General features: G+C 41.2%; 1 protein-coding gene across 3 annotated transcripts in view; it reads right to left on the bottom strand.

Annotated features, from left to right (window-relative positions):
- Positions 1 to 12,682, bottom strand: part of PIP5K1A (phosphatidylinositol-4-phosphate 5-kinase type 1 alpha) — a 37,218-nt gene extending 24,536 nt beyond the window's left edge. The window contains exons 1-2 of one of the 3 annotated variants that reach the window (XM_045790564.2): positions 12,157 to 12,682; positions 2,398 to 2,436 (exon numbers count right to left, since the gene is read on the bottom strand). In XM_045790564.2, the coding sequence (XP_045646520.2) occupies positions 2,398 to 2,436; positions 12,157 to 12,238 (121 nt within the window). In that variant the 5' untranslated portion in view covers positions 12,239 to 12,682. The remainder of the gene's footprint in view (positions 1 to 2,397; positions 2,437 to 12,156) is intronic. The other 2 variants (XM_045790562.2, XM_045790563.2) reach the window with 2 other exon arrangements.
- Positions 12,683 to 16,251: the final 3,569 nt, after the last annotated feature.

Here is a 16,251-nt window from a genome sequence, read left to right as displayed (position 1 = left end):
CCCTGAGATCATGACCTGAGCCGAAATCAAAAGTCAGATGCTTAACCAACTGAGCCACCCCAGGTGCCCCATGAAACTTGATTTTTAAACAAAACAAGTTGAAAACTCAGCTCTTTCACAGTCACAAATGAAGCTACTTGCCCACTGTCAAGCTAACAAATCAATAACCATTTATATTATGAAAAAAATCATTCTGAAAGGGCCTTTGAGATTTTTAGTCTAATCCTCTTTTTTATAAATAAAAGCACAAGCATAAGGGTTGTGCTCAAAATCACAGAGCAAAGATGATGACAGAGCCAGAATGGGAATTCATATTCTTAATCCCCAATTCAACTTTCTTTTAAACCATCTTTTGTTTTCAATTTTCTGGCCACCTAAAGTCTAGGTGGGCCAAAAAGCACCAGGGGAACTAGAATGCTCTAAAAACTAAATAAAGCTCAGAATTGCTAACAGACAATACGAATAGTAACTTTCTTTCCCTGAGGTACCTCTTTCCTTGGGACAAGGAAATCTATTTTTCATTTTCACTGAAAGAGGACTAAGAGCAGAGTCCCTCCTCCTTCAATTCCTCTCAATTTTTTTTTAAAGCTTTATTTATTTGAGAGAGAGAGTGAAAGAGAAAGCATGCAAGCGAGCATGGGGGGAAGGGACAGAGGGACAGGGAGAGAAAATCCAAGCAGACTTGGCACTGAGCGCGGAGCGCAACGCAAGGCTCAACCTGGGGATCGATCTCACGACCTGAGCCGAACACTTAACCAACTGCACCACCCACGTGCCCCCCCATCAGTCTTCCATCAGTCTTAAGTTAATAATAATGACAACTCTGTTCCTCTGGCAATAGTCATCAATGTGACTGACAAAAATAGTAGGAAAATACCTTTCACTTCTCTCAGTGAGGTTATCCTTGTTCTGAACCAAATAATGCCCGTATTCTAGAGCAGCAGAAACTGCTTTCAAGTCTGATTCTTGAAAGAGCAGTTTCACAGTTTTATAGATGTTAAGGTCCTCACTAGTAGTAGAAAGTACCTTTTTGTCTTTGTAATAAAACATCAACAACTTTAACAGAGAAAAAAAAAAAGAACTCCATTCATCTCAGGTTAGAGTTTTCTTTTTGGCTTATGTGGGACCATAACTTCCTCTGATTAAAAGCATAAGGCTTTTATGATTATTGAATTCGCAGTGGACAAAAAGAGGGCATCTGACAAACTCTTCTTGTTTTAGGGATCTTGGAATTGACTACAGAATCAGTTACCAATCCTTGGCAATTAATTTTTTTTGGGGGGGGTCATATTAACTTCTAAGATATTTGCTAAAAGACTGAAAGAATCAGTAACTCCACATATTATGCACAGAAGTGCTCACAATTCTGCTGTTTTTCTAGAACAGCCAAGGTCAGAAGGGGAAGTTGTCTTCTGTACTATTCTCTCCTTCATCAAGGAGTCCTGGTTCAGTCAGTACCCATTCAATAACAAACAGTTAATCTGGTTTAAAGTCAAGTTAGTTCACACACAGACTACCAAATTAGTCAGGGGAGCAATAACAGCATAGTGGGCAGAAATGTGGGCTCTGAAATCAGAACACCTAGGTTTGAGTACTAAACTACCACTTACTAACTAGGCAACCTTGGACAAGTTAGTTAAAACTCTCTAGGTCTTGGTTACCTCATCTATAAAATGGAGAAATAACATTTTCCTCTTAGGGTTGTTTGGAGAATTTTTCTTTTTTAAGATTTTATTTATTTATTCGACAGAGATAGACACAGCCAGAGAGAGGGAACACAAGCAGGGGGAGTGGGAGAGAAAGAAGCAGGCTCACAGCGGAGGAGCCTGATGTGAGGCTCGATCCCATAACGCCAGGATCACGCCCCGAGCCGAAGGCAGACGCTTAACCGCTGTGCCACCCAGGTGCCCCAGGGTTGTTAAGAGAATTAAACAAGTCATGTACAGCACTTAACATATAATAAATGCTCTACAAATACTAGTACTTATTATCATCATTGTGAATTATGAAACCTATCTCTAGGATGGAAGGGTCAGGGGAAATGAGAAATGCAGCAGAAAGGGAAAAGAAGAAGAATTGAGACTCATATACTAAAACAAAAGGAAATGAAGTTATAGGAAGACTCTGAGGGAGACAAAAGGTAGCCGATTGATTCATATCATAGTGTGGAACTGTGAGAAAAGAAACTTCTGTGTTATGATAGGATCTTTTTGGGGGAGAGCAGAGAGAAACGGGAGCTAATGTCAAATAATGCTTGCAAGTCATCCACAGCCTTCTCAGAAGAAGGCCATGCACTACCACTACAAAAAGTCTGCAATTGTTACGGGGAAGAGGAATTGGCTTCTAGTTACTGCAAGGAGCTCATGCTTCTTCAGCACAGATACACATCAGATCTACCTCTCTTACAGCTGACCCCACAGCACAGAAAGTTGAAACCTAAATGAGGAAAAACAGAAAGTTATCACTTACTTCTGGGGTTCTACTTGCTTACAGCAGAATAAGCATATTAAAAAAAAAACCTGAAATTTAAAATTATGAACAGGACCTAACCTGCTCCCCAGCACCATACTATGAAATGTAAAATGATTTTTTTGTAGTTCTAGGTAAACGTCCAAAAATCAAGAGAAGGAGAAGTTCTGGCAGAAAAATTCCAAGAGTGGTCACAAAATTTGTAACCCAAATCATTTCACTCTGGAGTGATTTCATATTGGCAAAAAATTTTCAGGTGTAAAACTCTTTAGCATACAGGCATCTATCTACCCTTTCAAAGAAATAATGTGTGTGCATCTTATTTGAGGGTCTTCCACTCTTGGAGGGTAATTTGGCAATATCTAGCAAGAAGTCTTAAAAATATACATATGCAATTTGACCCAGAAGTGGGAATTTATTCTAAAGAAATAATTAAGTGGACAAAAATGTATATACAAGGATATTTACTGCATCACCGTATATAAAAACGATTACTGGAGAGATACTGTAACTGGAAAAAATCTAAATGAACAAAAGCAGACTGGTGACATAAATCTAGCCATAAAATGGAATATATAAACCATTATTTTTATGTATATTTATAGATAGGATGTGGGAAAAGGTAAAAAAATACATAGTACCATATTTTTGTAAAACACTTATCTATAAATTCACTTGTATTATTTATACACATTGAAAAGGTCCAAAAGATTATATATCAAAATGTTTAAGTATAACTATCTTAACTAATGGAATTAAGTTGATTTTGTAACTTTAAATATCTATTTTTCCATATCTATGTAAATTTTATATAAAAATAATTATTTCCTTAATTTAGCAATTAAGGAAGAGATACACAGGGGTGACTTTATTGTTGTGCTCTTTGCTATATGCCCCATTTTCCCCAGTAAACCACTACTCGACAGTCCCACATACATAGACCAACGTCACTCCCACCCACACATTAACTCAAGCTCATTACAATCATATTAAGCTGCTGCAGAGACACACCAGAAGAAAAAAATGTAGAAAGAAAATGTCCAGAACACTGCTGACAATCCCAAGCTACAAATACACATGACTCCTCTACACTCACTCTCTTTCTCTACCACATATTACTTTGATATGCTTGTACGACCTGAAACAAACCTTCATCAGCACATATAAGAGGTTCTCTCTGAAGAGGTTTATCTTTCATGTCCTCCAAAATATCAATACTCTCCTATAAAACGGGGATACCTAATTTCAGCGTATCTCCTGGATACCAAGCCCTGAAAAATATAAAAGATCTATCCGCTAAATTATGAAAATAAGCTGGGAAATCTTTGTTACTAAAATAATTTCAAAGCAGCTGAACCAGTCAAGTGCCAAATGGAAACAACCCAATTGATTCTTGCTAAAATACAATGATGAATCATCACACCACGTCACAGAATATTTTTCTGAGTAACTCTGCCCTAGTCTTAAGGAAGCACTCCATTTTGGTCCTTGGCCCCACCCTAAATTGTGTTTCTGGTGAAAAAGGTACTGGAGGGGCTGATTTCTTGGCAAAACACCACTGTGACTCTCCATACATTTGCTTGCTACTACTGAACTACAGGAGATTAAGATTCACTATTGAGGGGAAGAAGGAAATGTAGAGGAAGGGGAAAATCATCAATATAATTCTGAGAAGTGAAAAAAGGCAAACTTCAAAGGGAGAAAGAAGTTGGCTTTAAATGAGGAGATAATTGATATAAAGGTGTTTCCAAATTGTAAAAACCTCCGAAGTAAGAGTTTTTTCCCCCCAGTGTGTGGAACAAAACAGAGTTGGCCTTAATACCAGAGCCTCTCCCTGCACTTTCAGAGCAGAAGCATTTCCGTTGGAGATGAAATGACATCATTCACCAGATGAGAAACTAAGAGGCAGTGTGTGACTGACTTCAATGTTTCAAGTACACATATAATTTGGGGATGCTAGAGGCTGGCCGGATGTGCATTCCTCAGACAACTGGAGTTTTGCCTGAGCAGGTCGTAGAGAAGCAATCCCAGACACCCAGCTCAATACTACCACATAAATGTGTCAATATTACCTACACAGAGCACAAAGCGATATAAAGCAGAATTTTGGGAAACAATGCTAACTCTTACGGGTTCTCTTGGTTGATCAGACGGAGAGCCATAGGTTTTAAAAGGAAAAAAAATTAAAAGCAAAAACCCACACAAAACAAAATACAAACACAGTCAGCCCAGTTATCTGCTGCATTATTTGAAGCAATCTCTGTGGTCCTTGTTACCTTGAAATATTGAAAGCCATTTTGACCATAACCCCTGCAGGTAGGAGGCACAATATGTTCTTCAAATGAAAATACTCGGAAATGTCTGAAATATCAGCCCACCTCCTGAGTAGTAGTGCTGAGTACTCAAAAACTTAGTGTTTAGAAACAAAAAAGTACATTATACCCTCACAATAGGGACTAAATGAAGTCAATTAAGAAAACCAAACCACATCCCAGAGAAAAACTAAACTGTTTCCTATCAAGTGTCAAGTTTCCTAAGGATCTTCTAGGAAAAAGTGAGAAAGGCAGAGATGCTCCTAGAAACAAAAGCTCCAAAACAGTTTGATCTACCAGTCCTGGGGTCACCTCAGATAACAGCCAACTAAGTACCAAGGAATGAGCCCCAAGTTTACTAAGACTCATCCTTTTCTTTTTTTTTAAACTAAGACTCATCTTGGTAACATATAGACTCAATGCAACACCTAGGCCACTAGTAACAAGCTCCCTGAACCTGTTTCCCTATCTCTATGTTCCCCTCTAGTGATAAACTTTTGCTTCTACAAGGCAAATTTCATGGTTCTCAGGCCTCAAATATGTATCTCTTGGCGCTAACACTTTGAAAATACGGGGGGCGGGGAGGTCTTCTTTAAAAGACTGGAGTCTCGGGGCACCTGAGTGGCTCAGTCGGTTAAGCCCCTGACTTTGGCTCAGGTGATGTTCCCAGGGTCCTGTGATCAAAGCCCCACATCGCATTGGGCTCCCAGCTCAGTGGGGAGCCTGCTTCTTCTCCCTCTTCTTCTGCCTGCTGCTCTGTCTACTTGTATTCTTTCTCTCACTCTCTGTCAAATAAATAAATAAATAAAATCTCAAAAAAAAAAAAAAAAAAAAAAAAAACCACCTGAGTCTCGGGACACCTGGGTGGCTCAGCCAGTTAAGCACCTGCCTTCGGCTCAGGTCATGATCCCAGGATCCTGGGATTGAGCCCCATGGTGGGTTCCCTGCTCGGCGGGGAGCCTGCTTCTCCCTCTCTCCGCTGCTCCCCCTGCTTGTGCTCCCTGACAAGTAAATAAATAAATAAAGTAAGTAAATAAATAAAATATTTAAAAATAAATAAATAAAAGACCTGAGTCTCCTGGATAAGCCACCCATGACCAAGAAATATTTGAGATTTCTTGGCAGACTGCCACCTCTTATTTCCAAACCTAGCTCCACCTATCCTGAAAAAGCAGACTCTTGCTGGATTGGAATGTACATGTTTCAGCAGAGAAAGTCTAATTTTAATGATATCATAATGAACAATAATTGTCCCAAAAATGCACTTCAAGACAATTACAAGGAAAATCAGAGATGTTACTTTTCCATCATCCCTTTTATACAAGTTCTTGTCAATGAAAATTTGAAGTTTATCAGGCTTGTTTACGTAGACTGTGCATAGGAAAGCTACTCTGCTCTAGCTAAGTATGTACCCTAAAAAAACCCTCTTCCCATTCTCTCCCTACAACTTCCTTTGCTTACCCTCCCTTAGCCCACTTCCTACAAACATCACTGATCCTTTGGTATAGTGCTTATTCTGGGTTACTTCCATATTACTCAATAAAGTATACAAGGCAAACAATAAAATATATTGAACTCCCTGCAAGGAATCTGCCCACCTTACTTTTTTTTTTTTTTTAAGATTTTATTTATTTATTTGACAGACAGACACAGCAAGAGAGGGAACACAAGCAAGGGGAGTGGGAGAGGGAGAACCAGGCTTCCCTCCAAGCAGGGAGCCCAATGCGGGGCTCAATCCCAGGACCCCGGGATCATGACCTGAGCCGAAGGCAGACCGTTAACCGCTGAGCCACCCAGGCGCCCCTGCCCTCCTTACTTTTTGCCAAAGTCTTCCTCAGACTCAACAGAAAGGAGCCTTTTCTGGAATCAGATGTTTGCCAATTAATACATATTGTCTACAGGAATGCCTGGCCTGGCTGGCTGTCAGTAGAGCACGCGACTCTTGATCTTGTAAGTCCACGACCCGTGCTGGATGTAGAGATTACTTAAAAATAAAAGCTTTAAAAAAATACACATTGTCTACAGCCATTCCAAACAAACAGACTGGAATTTCACAGAAGGATTAAAAAAAAAAAAAAAAAAAAAAGGTAGACAAAAGTTTAAAAAAATGGAGAGGTAGAGGAAAAAAGTTCACTTCAAATAGTAAACAATAAAAAGAAGATGGAAGCTCATAGGAGATATGAACAAAACCAACCAACACATACTTAGAAACAATGCTCTTTTGATAGGAAAGGGTGGAGAAGTGAAGGGCAATAGGGGAAATGGGCTAGGAAGGGGTTTCCTCTAGGAAATACCATCAGCCCAAACACTCTCTCTTTGAGACTGAATGGTGGGCTGGGGTTTGGAACACAGAGAAACAGAGATTCCCTCTACCAGGCTATGAGAAAATAGCATACTTCCTGAAGTATACTTTTATTCATGATCAAGAAATACACTCAGGAAAAAGAGAAAGAAACTAACAACTTTGCTCTTGCTTTATGTCAAGTCAGAACATCAAAAAATTCTAGGAAAGAAAATATCCAGCTTAAAGGATAAAATAACCACCTTCCTTCTTTATCCCCAGTTCTGTCTTTGGCCTGGTGTTATCTCTGTTGTTCACTTCACAGGCTGTAGCTTCCATTATATTATCAGAGAAAAACAGGCTAATAAAATATGTAATAACTAGTAGCTGGCACCTGTTTGAGCAAAGTTATGAATCAGAAAACTTTTATATCAACCTAGAACAGCACACAGAAACTAACAAACAAAACATATTATTTTGATAGCCAAAGCTAACTTATCAGTACATTATTACCAATTACTATCAGATACTGGATACCTAATAAGTCTATATAATCATACTTGACCAGGCTTGGGCAGTCATGGCAGAAATAAATGGTTAATCAGGGGTGCCTGGGTGGCTCAGTCAGTTGAGCATCTGGCTCTTGGTTTTGGCTCAGGTCATGATCTTGGGGTCCTGAAATCCAGCCCGGCCTCAGGCTCTGAGTTCAGTGCCAAATCTTTGGCTTGAGATTCTCTCCTCCTTCTGCAGCCCCGGCCCCCCACTTGTGTGCACATCGCACTCTCTCAAATAAATATTTTTCAAAAATTAAATAAATAAATAAATGGTTAATCAAAAACAATGACATTCTGATGTCAGTTTTCTGGCAAAATCTACCAAGGGAACAAAAGAAAAAAAGAAGTGATAAAACCCCCATGTAAAAAACAAACAGAAACAGCTCTCCCTACTTATAAAATGTCAGCCAAAATGATACTTGGTGATATTCTGACTACATGATATTCTGTTCTATCTTTACATTTCCAAATTTCAGTTTCTCATTCCAGTAAAGTGGCTTAAGTTGTATTATTTTTCACTAGTATGGAAGAATTGAAGGGAAAAGGATCAGCCTACAAATGTTTTACACTGGATACAAAGAACACACAGACAAAAAAAACTACAAAATCCCTACCATTTGGCGTTATCAGATTAGAGCGTAATTTACTAGTGAAGCTCTTCTAGAAAGAACAAAACCACCAGAATCAGGGACTGATGAGGCTGGCCCTACGATAAAGGTCCCAAGCAAAAATGCTTCAGTCTGTGTTCTCTGGGGTTTCCCTCAGTAGTTAAGTAAAATACAGTCAAAAAGGAGCTGTAGAGGCGCCTGAGTGGTGCAGTCGTTAAGCGTCTGCCTTTGGCTCAGGGCGTGATCCCAGCGTTCTGGGATCGAGCCCCACATCAGGTTCCTCTGCTAGGAGCCTGCTCCTTCCTCTCCCACTCCCCCTGCTTGTGTTCCCTCTCTCGCTGGCTGTCTCTGTCAAATTAATAAATAAAATCTTTAGAAAAAAAAAAGAAAAAGAAAGAAAGGAGCTGTAAAGTTACTTCCAAATTTTGTGCTCATGATAAAATCATATAGGTGAAGGGTGACAATTTCAGAAATGTTCTGGTCTGAAGGAAAAAGGAACTACAGGTTCATGATCTTCTAATGTTTCAAGTGCTTTTTCCTTGGGGGAGTCACGTGTGATTTTATCAAACTGCTCTTATTTCAGAGGAGCAGTATACACTTTATCATTCTAACTTTACTTTCTAACTCTTTCAAACTTCAAATCAAGTCTCCAAAACAGAAACTCTTTACTCCCTTCCTGGTAGTTAAAAAAAAAAAAAAAGAAAAGAAAAGAAAAGAAAAGAAAAAGGGACTCAGTAGCTGATTTCAAGCTCTTTTTTTTTTTTTTAACATTTTATTTTTAAGTAATCTCTACACAGCAATGTGGGGCTCAAACTTACAACCCTAAGATCGAGTCACATGCTCTACCAACAGAGCCAGCCAGGAGCCCCTGAATTTCAAGCTCTTGATAAACTAGTCAAATTAAAGATAGGGAAACAGACTCTCTGCACACTGGTGTGACAGATGCTCATACTGTCAACAGCACCTCTTGAGGGCTAATTTTATTTTTAAGAGGTGCCACTGTCCAAATAATGAGGATGGGGGAAAAAGCAAAAGTAGGAATAAATTTCCTTTACACACCAAACAGCTGAGACTAGATGGCAAATTGCATCAGTTTTTATTAACAAAGTATAAGAACACAGAATGATGGCTTCTGTAAGCTGACACTCATTTATAACTGCCTCCTCCAAATCCAAACATGGTAATTATTCCAATGGGAAAAGATGTCAAACATCTCTTAGAGTGTATGGTTTGACCTACCCTCTGTATTTCACTTGCCAGCAACACAGAAGACAAGCTCTGCCTTAATGGTGAAATAATCTGGACAGGAACAACTGTTTTAAATAATCCATCCTTCCTAATTTGAATGCCAAAAGATTTTGAGCCTCCAAAGGTTATAAAACATCAGTCAATATGTCCCTGAATCCTAACATTCTTATCTTGAATCTATTTTCAACATTGCCAAAGAATCTTGCCTTTAGGATTTTCAGAGTTTCACCAAAATTTAAGTGAGTTCAGCTGAACATCTAAAAACAATAAGCTGGTTTTAGAATGGTTACAAACACACACACACACACACACACACACACACTACCTACTTTGAATTTCTACAAGACCAGCCTTCTTGCTTTTAACAATTTAGGAAGCCACAAACCATCACTCATTCCTGTCAATGTCCTAATTCCCCTGGTACCATCCAGATACAGCAACACTCACCCCCAGTCACAAATAAAACCCACTTTAAAAAAATAAAAATAAATAAACCCCATTTTTAATAGCCTTTTTTTGACATCAGAATCAAATATTCTATCCTCTTCAATCATATCCTTAAAATGAAATATTTTACTAAATTAAATTTACTAAGCCCAAACCTAAGTGAAAGTGCAGAAGAACAAATAGTCAACACTGTGTATTTGGACACAAAAATACCATTAGGTTTTCAGGAATATTTACAAACAGAATTTTTCTTAACCCAATTGCTTCAATATCTGTCAAAGAAGCAAAGGGGGAAGGTGTAAAGAACAAAAGTAAAAATAGAAATCCAAAACTATTTTTAGACATTTTTATACCTTGACTTCTCATATGAATATAGTAGAGTCCAGGAGCTGTAAGGTCCACTGAAACCTAATATTTTGTTTTCTGGTGAAAACACAAAAGGACAAAAACATTTACGCAATCTGAATTACTAATTGCCAGCCCTAGGATCTGGCAGAAAACATAAAAACATATAAAAATATCATACGGTGACATCTGAAAAAGATAGGAGGACTATCTGAAGCAGGAACAGAGATGGAACAGGAGAAAGATGTATCAAAAAGTGATAAAGAAATATTTCCTCTATTCCTAAATCTGTCCACGGCCAGTACTTCCAATGATATAGAGGCTGAATCAAATTTTGGGATATAAACACATGGTTTTTAAACTTAAGCTGGTTTCTAATAGAACACCTAACCTGATAGTTAAGTTTAAGGACTACATACAACCACTGTTCTTTCTGCATTAGGATAAGGAGAGAAAAGATTTTAAATTAAGGGACTACTTTATTTAAAAAACTGTCATTTTACTTCATCCTTCACACTTAGAATGCAACATGAGTTGCTGTGGTCCTCTAACGCTTTTACAGGAAAGGTAAAAATCACCTCTCAAGAAACTAAAAATAGATGCAGCTTATGAAGAAATTTGTGACCATGTAGTCGTACTCATCCCAGCTGGAATATGAAAGGTGGAACCTTCTATTTAGTCAATTCAAAAGGCAAGGATGAAATCCCAGGCTTAAGGAAACGTCAACATCTCAAGTACAGCATCCAACATCTGGCAGCCTCTCCTGTTCACAGTTTAGAGGCAACAGTCACTGTGGAACACCAGACATTTCGGATGGAAGCTCTAGAACAGTTTCTGACTCAATCTCCACCCCCTCCCCACACTTATACACATTTTCCCTCCTACACACAATCTGTTGCTTTTCTTGTGGGCTCCTTGGCCTTCCCTCAATCTCCAATAGTTTCTAACTACTTTGAGCTATGTTCCCTGGCTCCATTCTCCAAGTGCCAATTTCCTGATACAGCCTAAGCATTCTTCCAGTGCACTTCCTATTATGCAATATTCCCCCACAGCACGAAGAACCACCTCCCCGACCACACCATCCTTTCCAGGCCTAATTCCCACCATAACCTCTCTCAGCCTCTACTGAATCATTCCACCCTCTCCGTCTGTTTTTAGGGTCTTTTTTCCACCTTCCTTCAAAATGTTCCATTCATTCCCAAAATTGGGCAGTCTAGAAATGGGACTCATCGAAGTAGGGTGTTTGATAGAACATATGTGTGTGTACGAGTGCGTGCGCGTGCGCGTGGCGGGGGGGTGGGGGGCACTGAGTGAGAAGGAATGACGCATGAGGGGGAGTCTCTAAGGAAAAAGATGTCTCAAATAACTTCTACCCCCAACAAAATCCACAATTCCCTAACTCCGCAGCAATCAAAAGAAAGCGTCACATAACTCTTAAACATGTTTCAACTCCACGGCTTCTCTTCCACATTTTTACCCAATTAACCCCATAATCAACCTGGATTCCACCTGCCTCTTACACTAATTCCTCTCTACTTATGAAGCCTCCATTTACTTTAGTTTTCTCCTCCACTCCTTTCGGTTTCCCTTGTTTTCCTCCTACCCCCACCTTCAATCTTCCTCCCTTCCTAACCCTACTACCTCAAGTCCTCAATTCGGTCTCCTCGAAGACAGCTAGTGTTTTTGACAGCCTCCCTTTCCTCAACCAAATCCATCCTTTCCTCAGACTCCCCCTGCCCGCTCAGAAAGCCCTGCTATTTGAAAGTCCGGCCTCTGTCCTCCTTACCGCCAACTCCTCGGACATCCCCAGTTACAGGTGCCCTCCCAGGTCTCGCTCTCGTTTCCACCGCACAGCAGTCATCAGACCCCTGCCCACGCTCCGCCCTGATTACCTGAGGACGAGGCGCAGGAAGGGACCGCGGGATCCAAGGATGAAACCCCGGCCGCTGACGGCCCAGAGGAGGCCGACGCCATCTTGGCAGCCCCCTCCCCCTCAGCGGCCTCGCTCCCTTTCAATCGGGCTCTTCCTCTTCTCCGAATCGAATTTTCTCCACGTCTCTTCACAGAACCCGCGTTCTGCGGGCCGCCTCCCTGCCCCCTCCGGGGCCTCTCTCAGACACGTCGGGCCGGGTCTTGAAACAGCTTAGGGCCGCACCATTTGGCTGGCATAGGGGAGAACTCCCGTCTCGCACCCTCTCCACAACTTCGACCGCTCTCCACGGGAGCTTCTTTCCCCTTTCACAAGACAGTGAGCTCAAGATCCCGCCAGGACCCCGCGTCTGAAACTAACCACACCTAAAGGAATAAGGGGGCGTGAAAAGTCCCAACGGAACGAACGTCCTCACCCCTCCTCCCTAGCCACAGCCTGTTTACCGCCCAACCCCACCGCTCCACTCTGGGTGGCTAGGGAAATCCGGGAGCTGCGCATGCGCTTAATCTTTCCAGAGTTTCAACCCCCTCGATGGGAAGAGAGGGAGGCCCTGAGAGCCAATCGGGGGGCTGCTATAGATCATATGACGCGGGCTCCCGACGCCCTAACGAATCCACCGGTCGAAGACAAGCCCTCCCCGACTGTAGACCGTCCCTACGGTGGCTCGGTGGGTCAATTTATATTCCTTCGTGCGAGAGGACCGCGTTGGGTTGCCGGAGCTCGGGATAAGTGAGAGCACGACCGGCCCTCAATTTTAGAGCCCAGGGAAGAACTCCCGACAAAAGCGCTGTTGTCAAGTCAGAGACATTAAGCACTCAAATATCACAAAACATCACATGCGACTTAGTATTCTTCCGGCTTTACTGCTTTGTTTACTGTAACGTGTGCGGCCGTCTTGCCTTCCTATGAATGACTTTAAAAACAGATCTACACTTTGCCTCAAACGCAATGCTGGGTACAGTTACTGAACGCAGTAAATATTTGATAAATGAATGAATGAAGACCTGTCAGAAAGGGCCACAGAAAGCAATCTGACCATACCACAATCTTCCCGCGATCCAAGCAAGCTAACCCTTAGCTCCTTAACTCTGTTGATAAGTGAGCCAAAGGGCAGGGGGACACGATAAATTACCCATTCTAGTCTAGTGTGCGGACTAACACTGCTCAGTTTTAACCAAGTACTGTCTGGAAATTGTAAACCCAGGTGGGGATCTTAAGACCTGTCTTTCCCTGATTGGACTGTAAGCAATGATTGTTTCACTCTCGTATTTCCAGCTTCTCCCATCTGTGGCTCTGCACATGGTAGAGGCTCAATAATTATTTGTGGAATTAATAAATGAAGAGAAACGGAGGTGGATCTTGCTTTTGTAGCCTCCAAGATGGCCTGGTTATCTTCTCTCCAGGTGTCTTACAGGTTCTAGAAAGGGAATCTAGGACCCAAAAGCCCAGACTATCCCTGCCTATTTACTTCTGCCTTCTACCCCTCTCTCATCAAGATAAAAATAGTTGTTTCCCTGCTGCCATCTGCTGGATTATTCATATTCCTTTGGATGCTGAAGGTAGACAAACTTCATATGACTAGGTTGCCATTTCATTCCATAGCAATGGAATTGTGTGACATATATATATATATATCCCTCCACCCAACTAAACAGTGCAGGAACTAGGCGGGTGGGGGCACACTGTCTAGCACAGGATCTCACTCATAGGTCTTCAATAAATAAATATTTGTTGAATAAATTATCCTTGTTTTCATTAAAAGCATGGAACTGCTACCATTTCCTGAGTTATTTTAGAAATCAGCTGGTGTAGATACAAAGCTGTTTCTGATTTTAAAATTGGAAAGAGACCAATAAAGCCCTGACTCACCAAGGCAGTAGGTCAAACAGGGATTCTTCCTGGGATTTGATCAGTGAATTTGATTTCAGCCCTCCTGAAAAGAAGAGATCCCTGTTTTGTAGCTTCTTAGGGATCTTTGTTTCTCTTTATACACTAGAAAATGGCTACTATTACTCCTACTACCTTGTATTATGTCAGTCTGTTTACTTGTTTGTCTCCCTCCTAAGACTGAACATTTCAGGACAAAGATTACATCTTATCCATTTTTAGATCTCAAGCTCTAGAATAGTGCTTGGCACAAAGTAGATGTGTAATACATGTCTCCTGAATATATGAAGGGATGAAGGCAAAATTCAAAAAGTGAGGCTATGGGTGTCTCCCATCTTTTCTCCCATACCTTGTCTCTACCTCCACTCCCACTCAATCCCTGGGATGTCCTCTGAGTCATAGAACAACTTTTCCCCAGTAACATTCCTGGCATAGCAGAACTGGGGTGACGTGGCAGGGTGTGGAAGCAGAAGCAAAGCAGAACATGTTGGCTTGGTGCCCCCAAGGAAATTGAAAAGGGAGTTTACCAATATATATTTCGGAAAAGCAGAGCAATCAAAATAGGGCCCATATACAAACTTAACAGAGATAAGGCTTGTGCACGCACGCACACACACACACACACACACACTCACACAGAGCTTTATTAAAGTGACCTTCATGTCTTAAAACAGTTCCTGAGGTCGGAATGGAGGGGCTAGGAGCAGGCAAGATCAACCTAGATGCAAAATAAGAGGGTGGGTACCATATTCATTCAATTAGTCATTCATTAATTTATTCATTGAATTGACATTATTTAGTTCCAGCTATGTCCTAGGCACTATGAGAGTTCCTGGTACACACAGATGAAGATAAAGTCCCTGCCCTCAAAAAGGTCACAGGCTAATCAGGTAGATATACAAATCATTAGAATAAAATGTAATAGCTGCCATCAAAGAGTACATACAGCTGCTACGGTTTGACAACCATATTTTCAGAATAAAAGATGGGAAGAGAAGTTGACACAGGGTCTTGAAAATGCCACAGACTGTTTGAGATTGGAACTACTCTGGAGAATTGAGGAGGCATGATCTCCATGGTTATGGAAACTGGCAGGAAACGAGGTGGGTGAGTGAGAAGACTTCACCATCCTATAGAACCAGAATTTTGCCAGGTATACAAGATGAGGAAAGAATCCTAAGAAGGAAAAGCACGCAGGCCCAACAGAGAATAGGGAAGTGATGCTAGGATAGGATGAAGCAGGAGGTGAGGCTAGAAAGGCAGGGAGAGGCCAAATTATTAAAGATCTTGAATGTCATGTTAATAGTATAACTAATAGTATAACTACTACAAACCATCCATGTGCTTACTAAATCCAGTGTGAAGCAGTTTACAGGGATTATATCTCTTAACCTTGTCAACAACTTTGTTTTATAATTAACATATAACGTATTATTTGTTTCAGGGGTACAGGTCTGTGATTCATCAGTCTTACACAATACACAGAGCTCACCACAACACATACCCTCCCCAATGTTCATCACCCAGCCACCCCATAGCCCCACCCCTTTTTCAACAACTTTAAAAAGTAGATATTATTAGTCCCATCTTACTATTTTTCTTAAGTAGTTTCCATGCCCAAGAGTCGCATGCCCTACCCACTGAGCCAGCCAGGCGCTGCTAGTCTCACTTTTACAGATAAGAAAAACGAGATTCCGCCACTTGTCCAAAATTACACAGCTAGAAGACCTTAAACTCAAACTCAAGTCTGGTTGTCTCTAAAGCTATGGTCTTAACCACACTATTATTCTGCCTCAAGGATTTTAGACTTTAACCTGTAGATGCCAGGGAGCCATTAAAGATCTTTGAAAAGAGTGACCAAAAAATGGGTTTTTAGAAAAGTTCACTACTAGAAGCAGAATGGAAAACGGACTGGAGCAGACGGGGTCTGACCACTTCTAAGTGAACATTTGTTGACCCCAAATTCTGGACTTAGGGTAGTGAGGCTCCTGATGACACCGAGTCGAATCATTCCACGGTCCAGGTAGCAGCGAGCCAGGGCCGTGAGTTGGGGAGTGGTCTCCGCGTCCCCAGTGGGCGGGGCTGCAGAGAGAAGGTTTGGCTGACTCGACTGGAACCTCTCGATGCTCTGCTACTTCTGCCTGTGGGCGACGGGCTTCCGCCGTCGCCT

The sequence above is a fragment of the Ursus americanus genome, chromosome 12, assembly GCF_024610735.1.
Source record: "Ursus americanus isolate L20-20 chromosome 12, mUrsAme1.1.p, whole genome shotgun sequence".
In the NCBI taxonomy this organism is placed as follows: domain Eukaryota; kingdom Metazoa; phylum Chordata; class Mammalia; order Carnivora; family Ursidae; genus Ursus; species Ursus americanus.
Note: the sequence above shows the minus strand (reverse complement) of the source record. Positions and strands in the feature narration are given on the sequence as shown.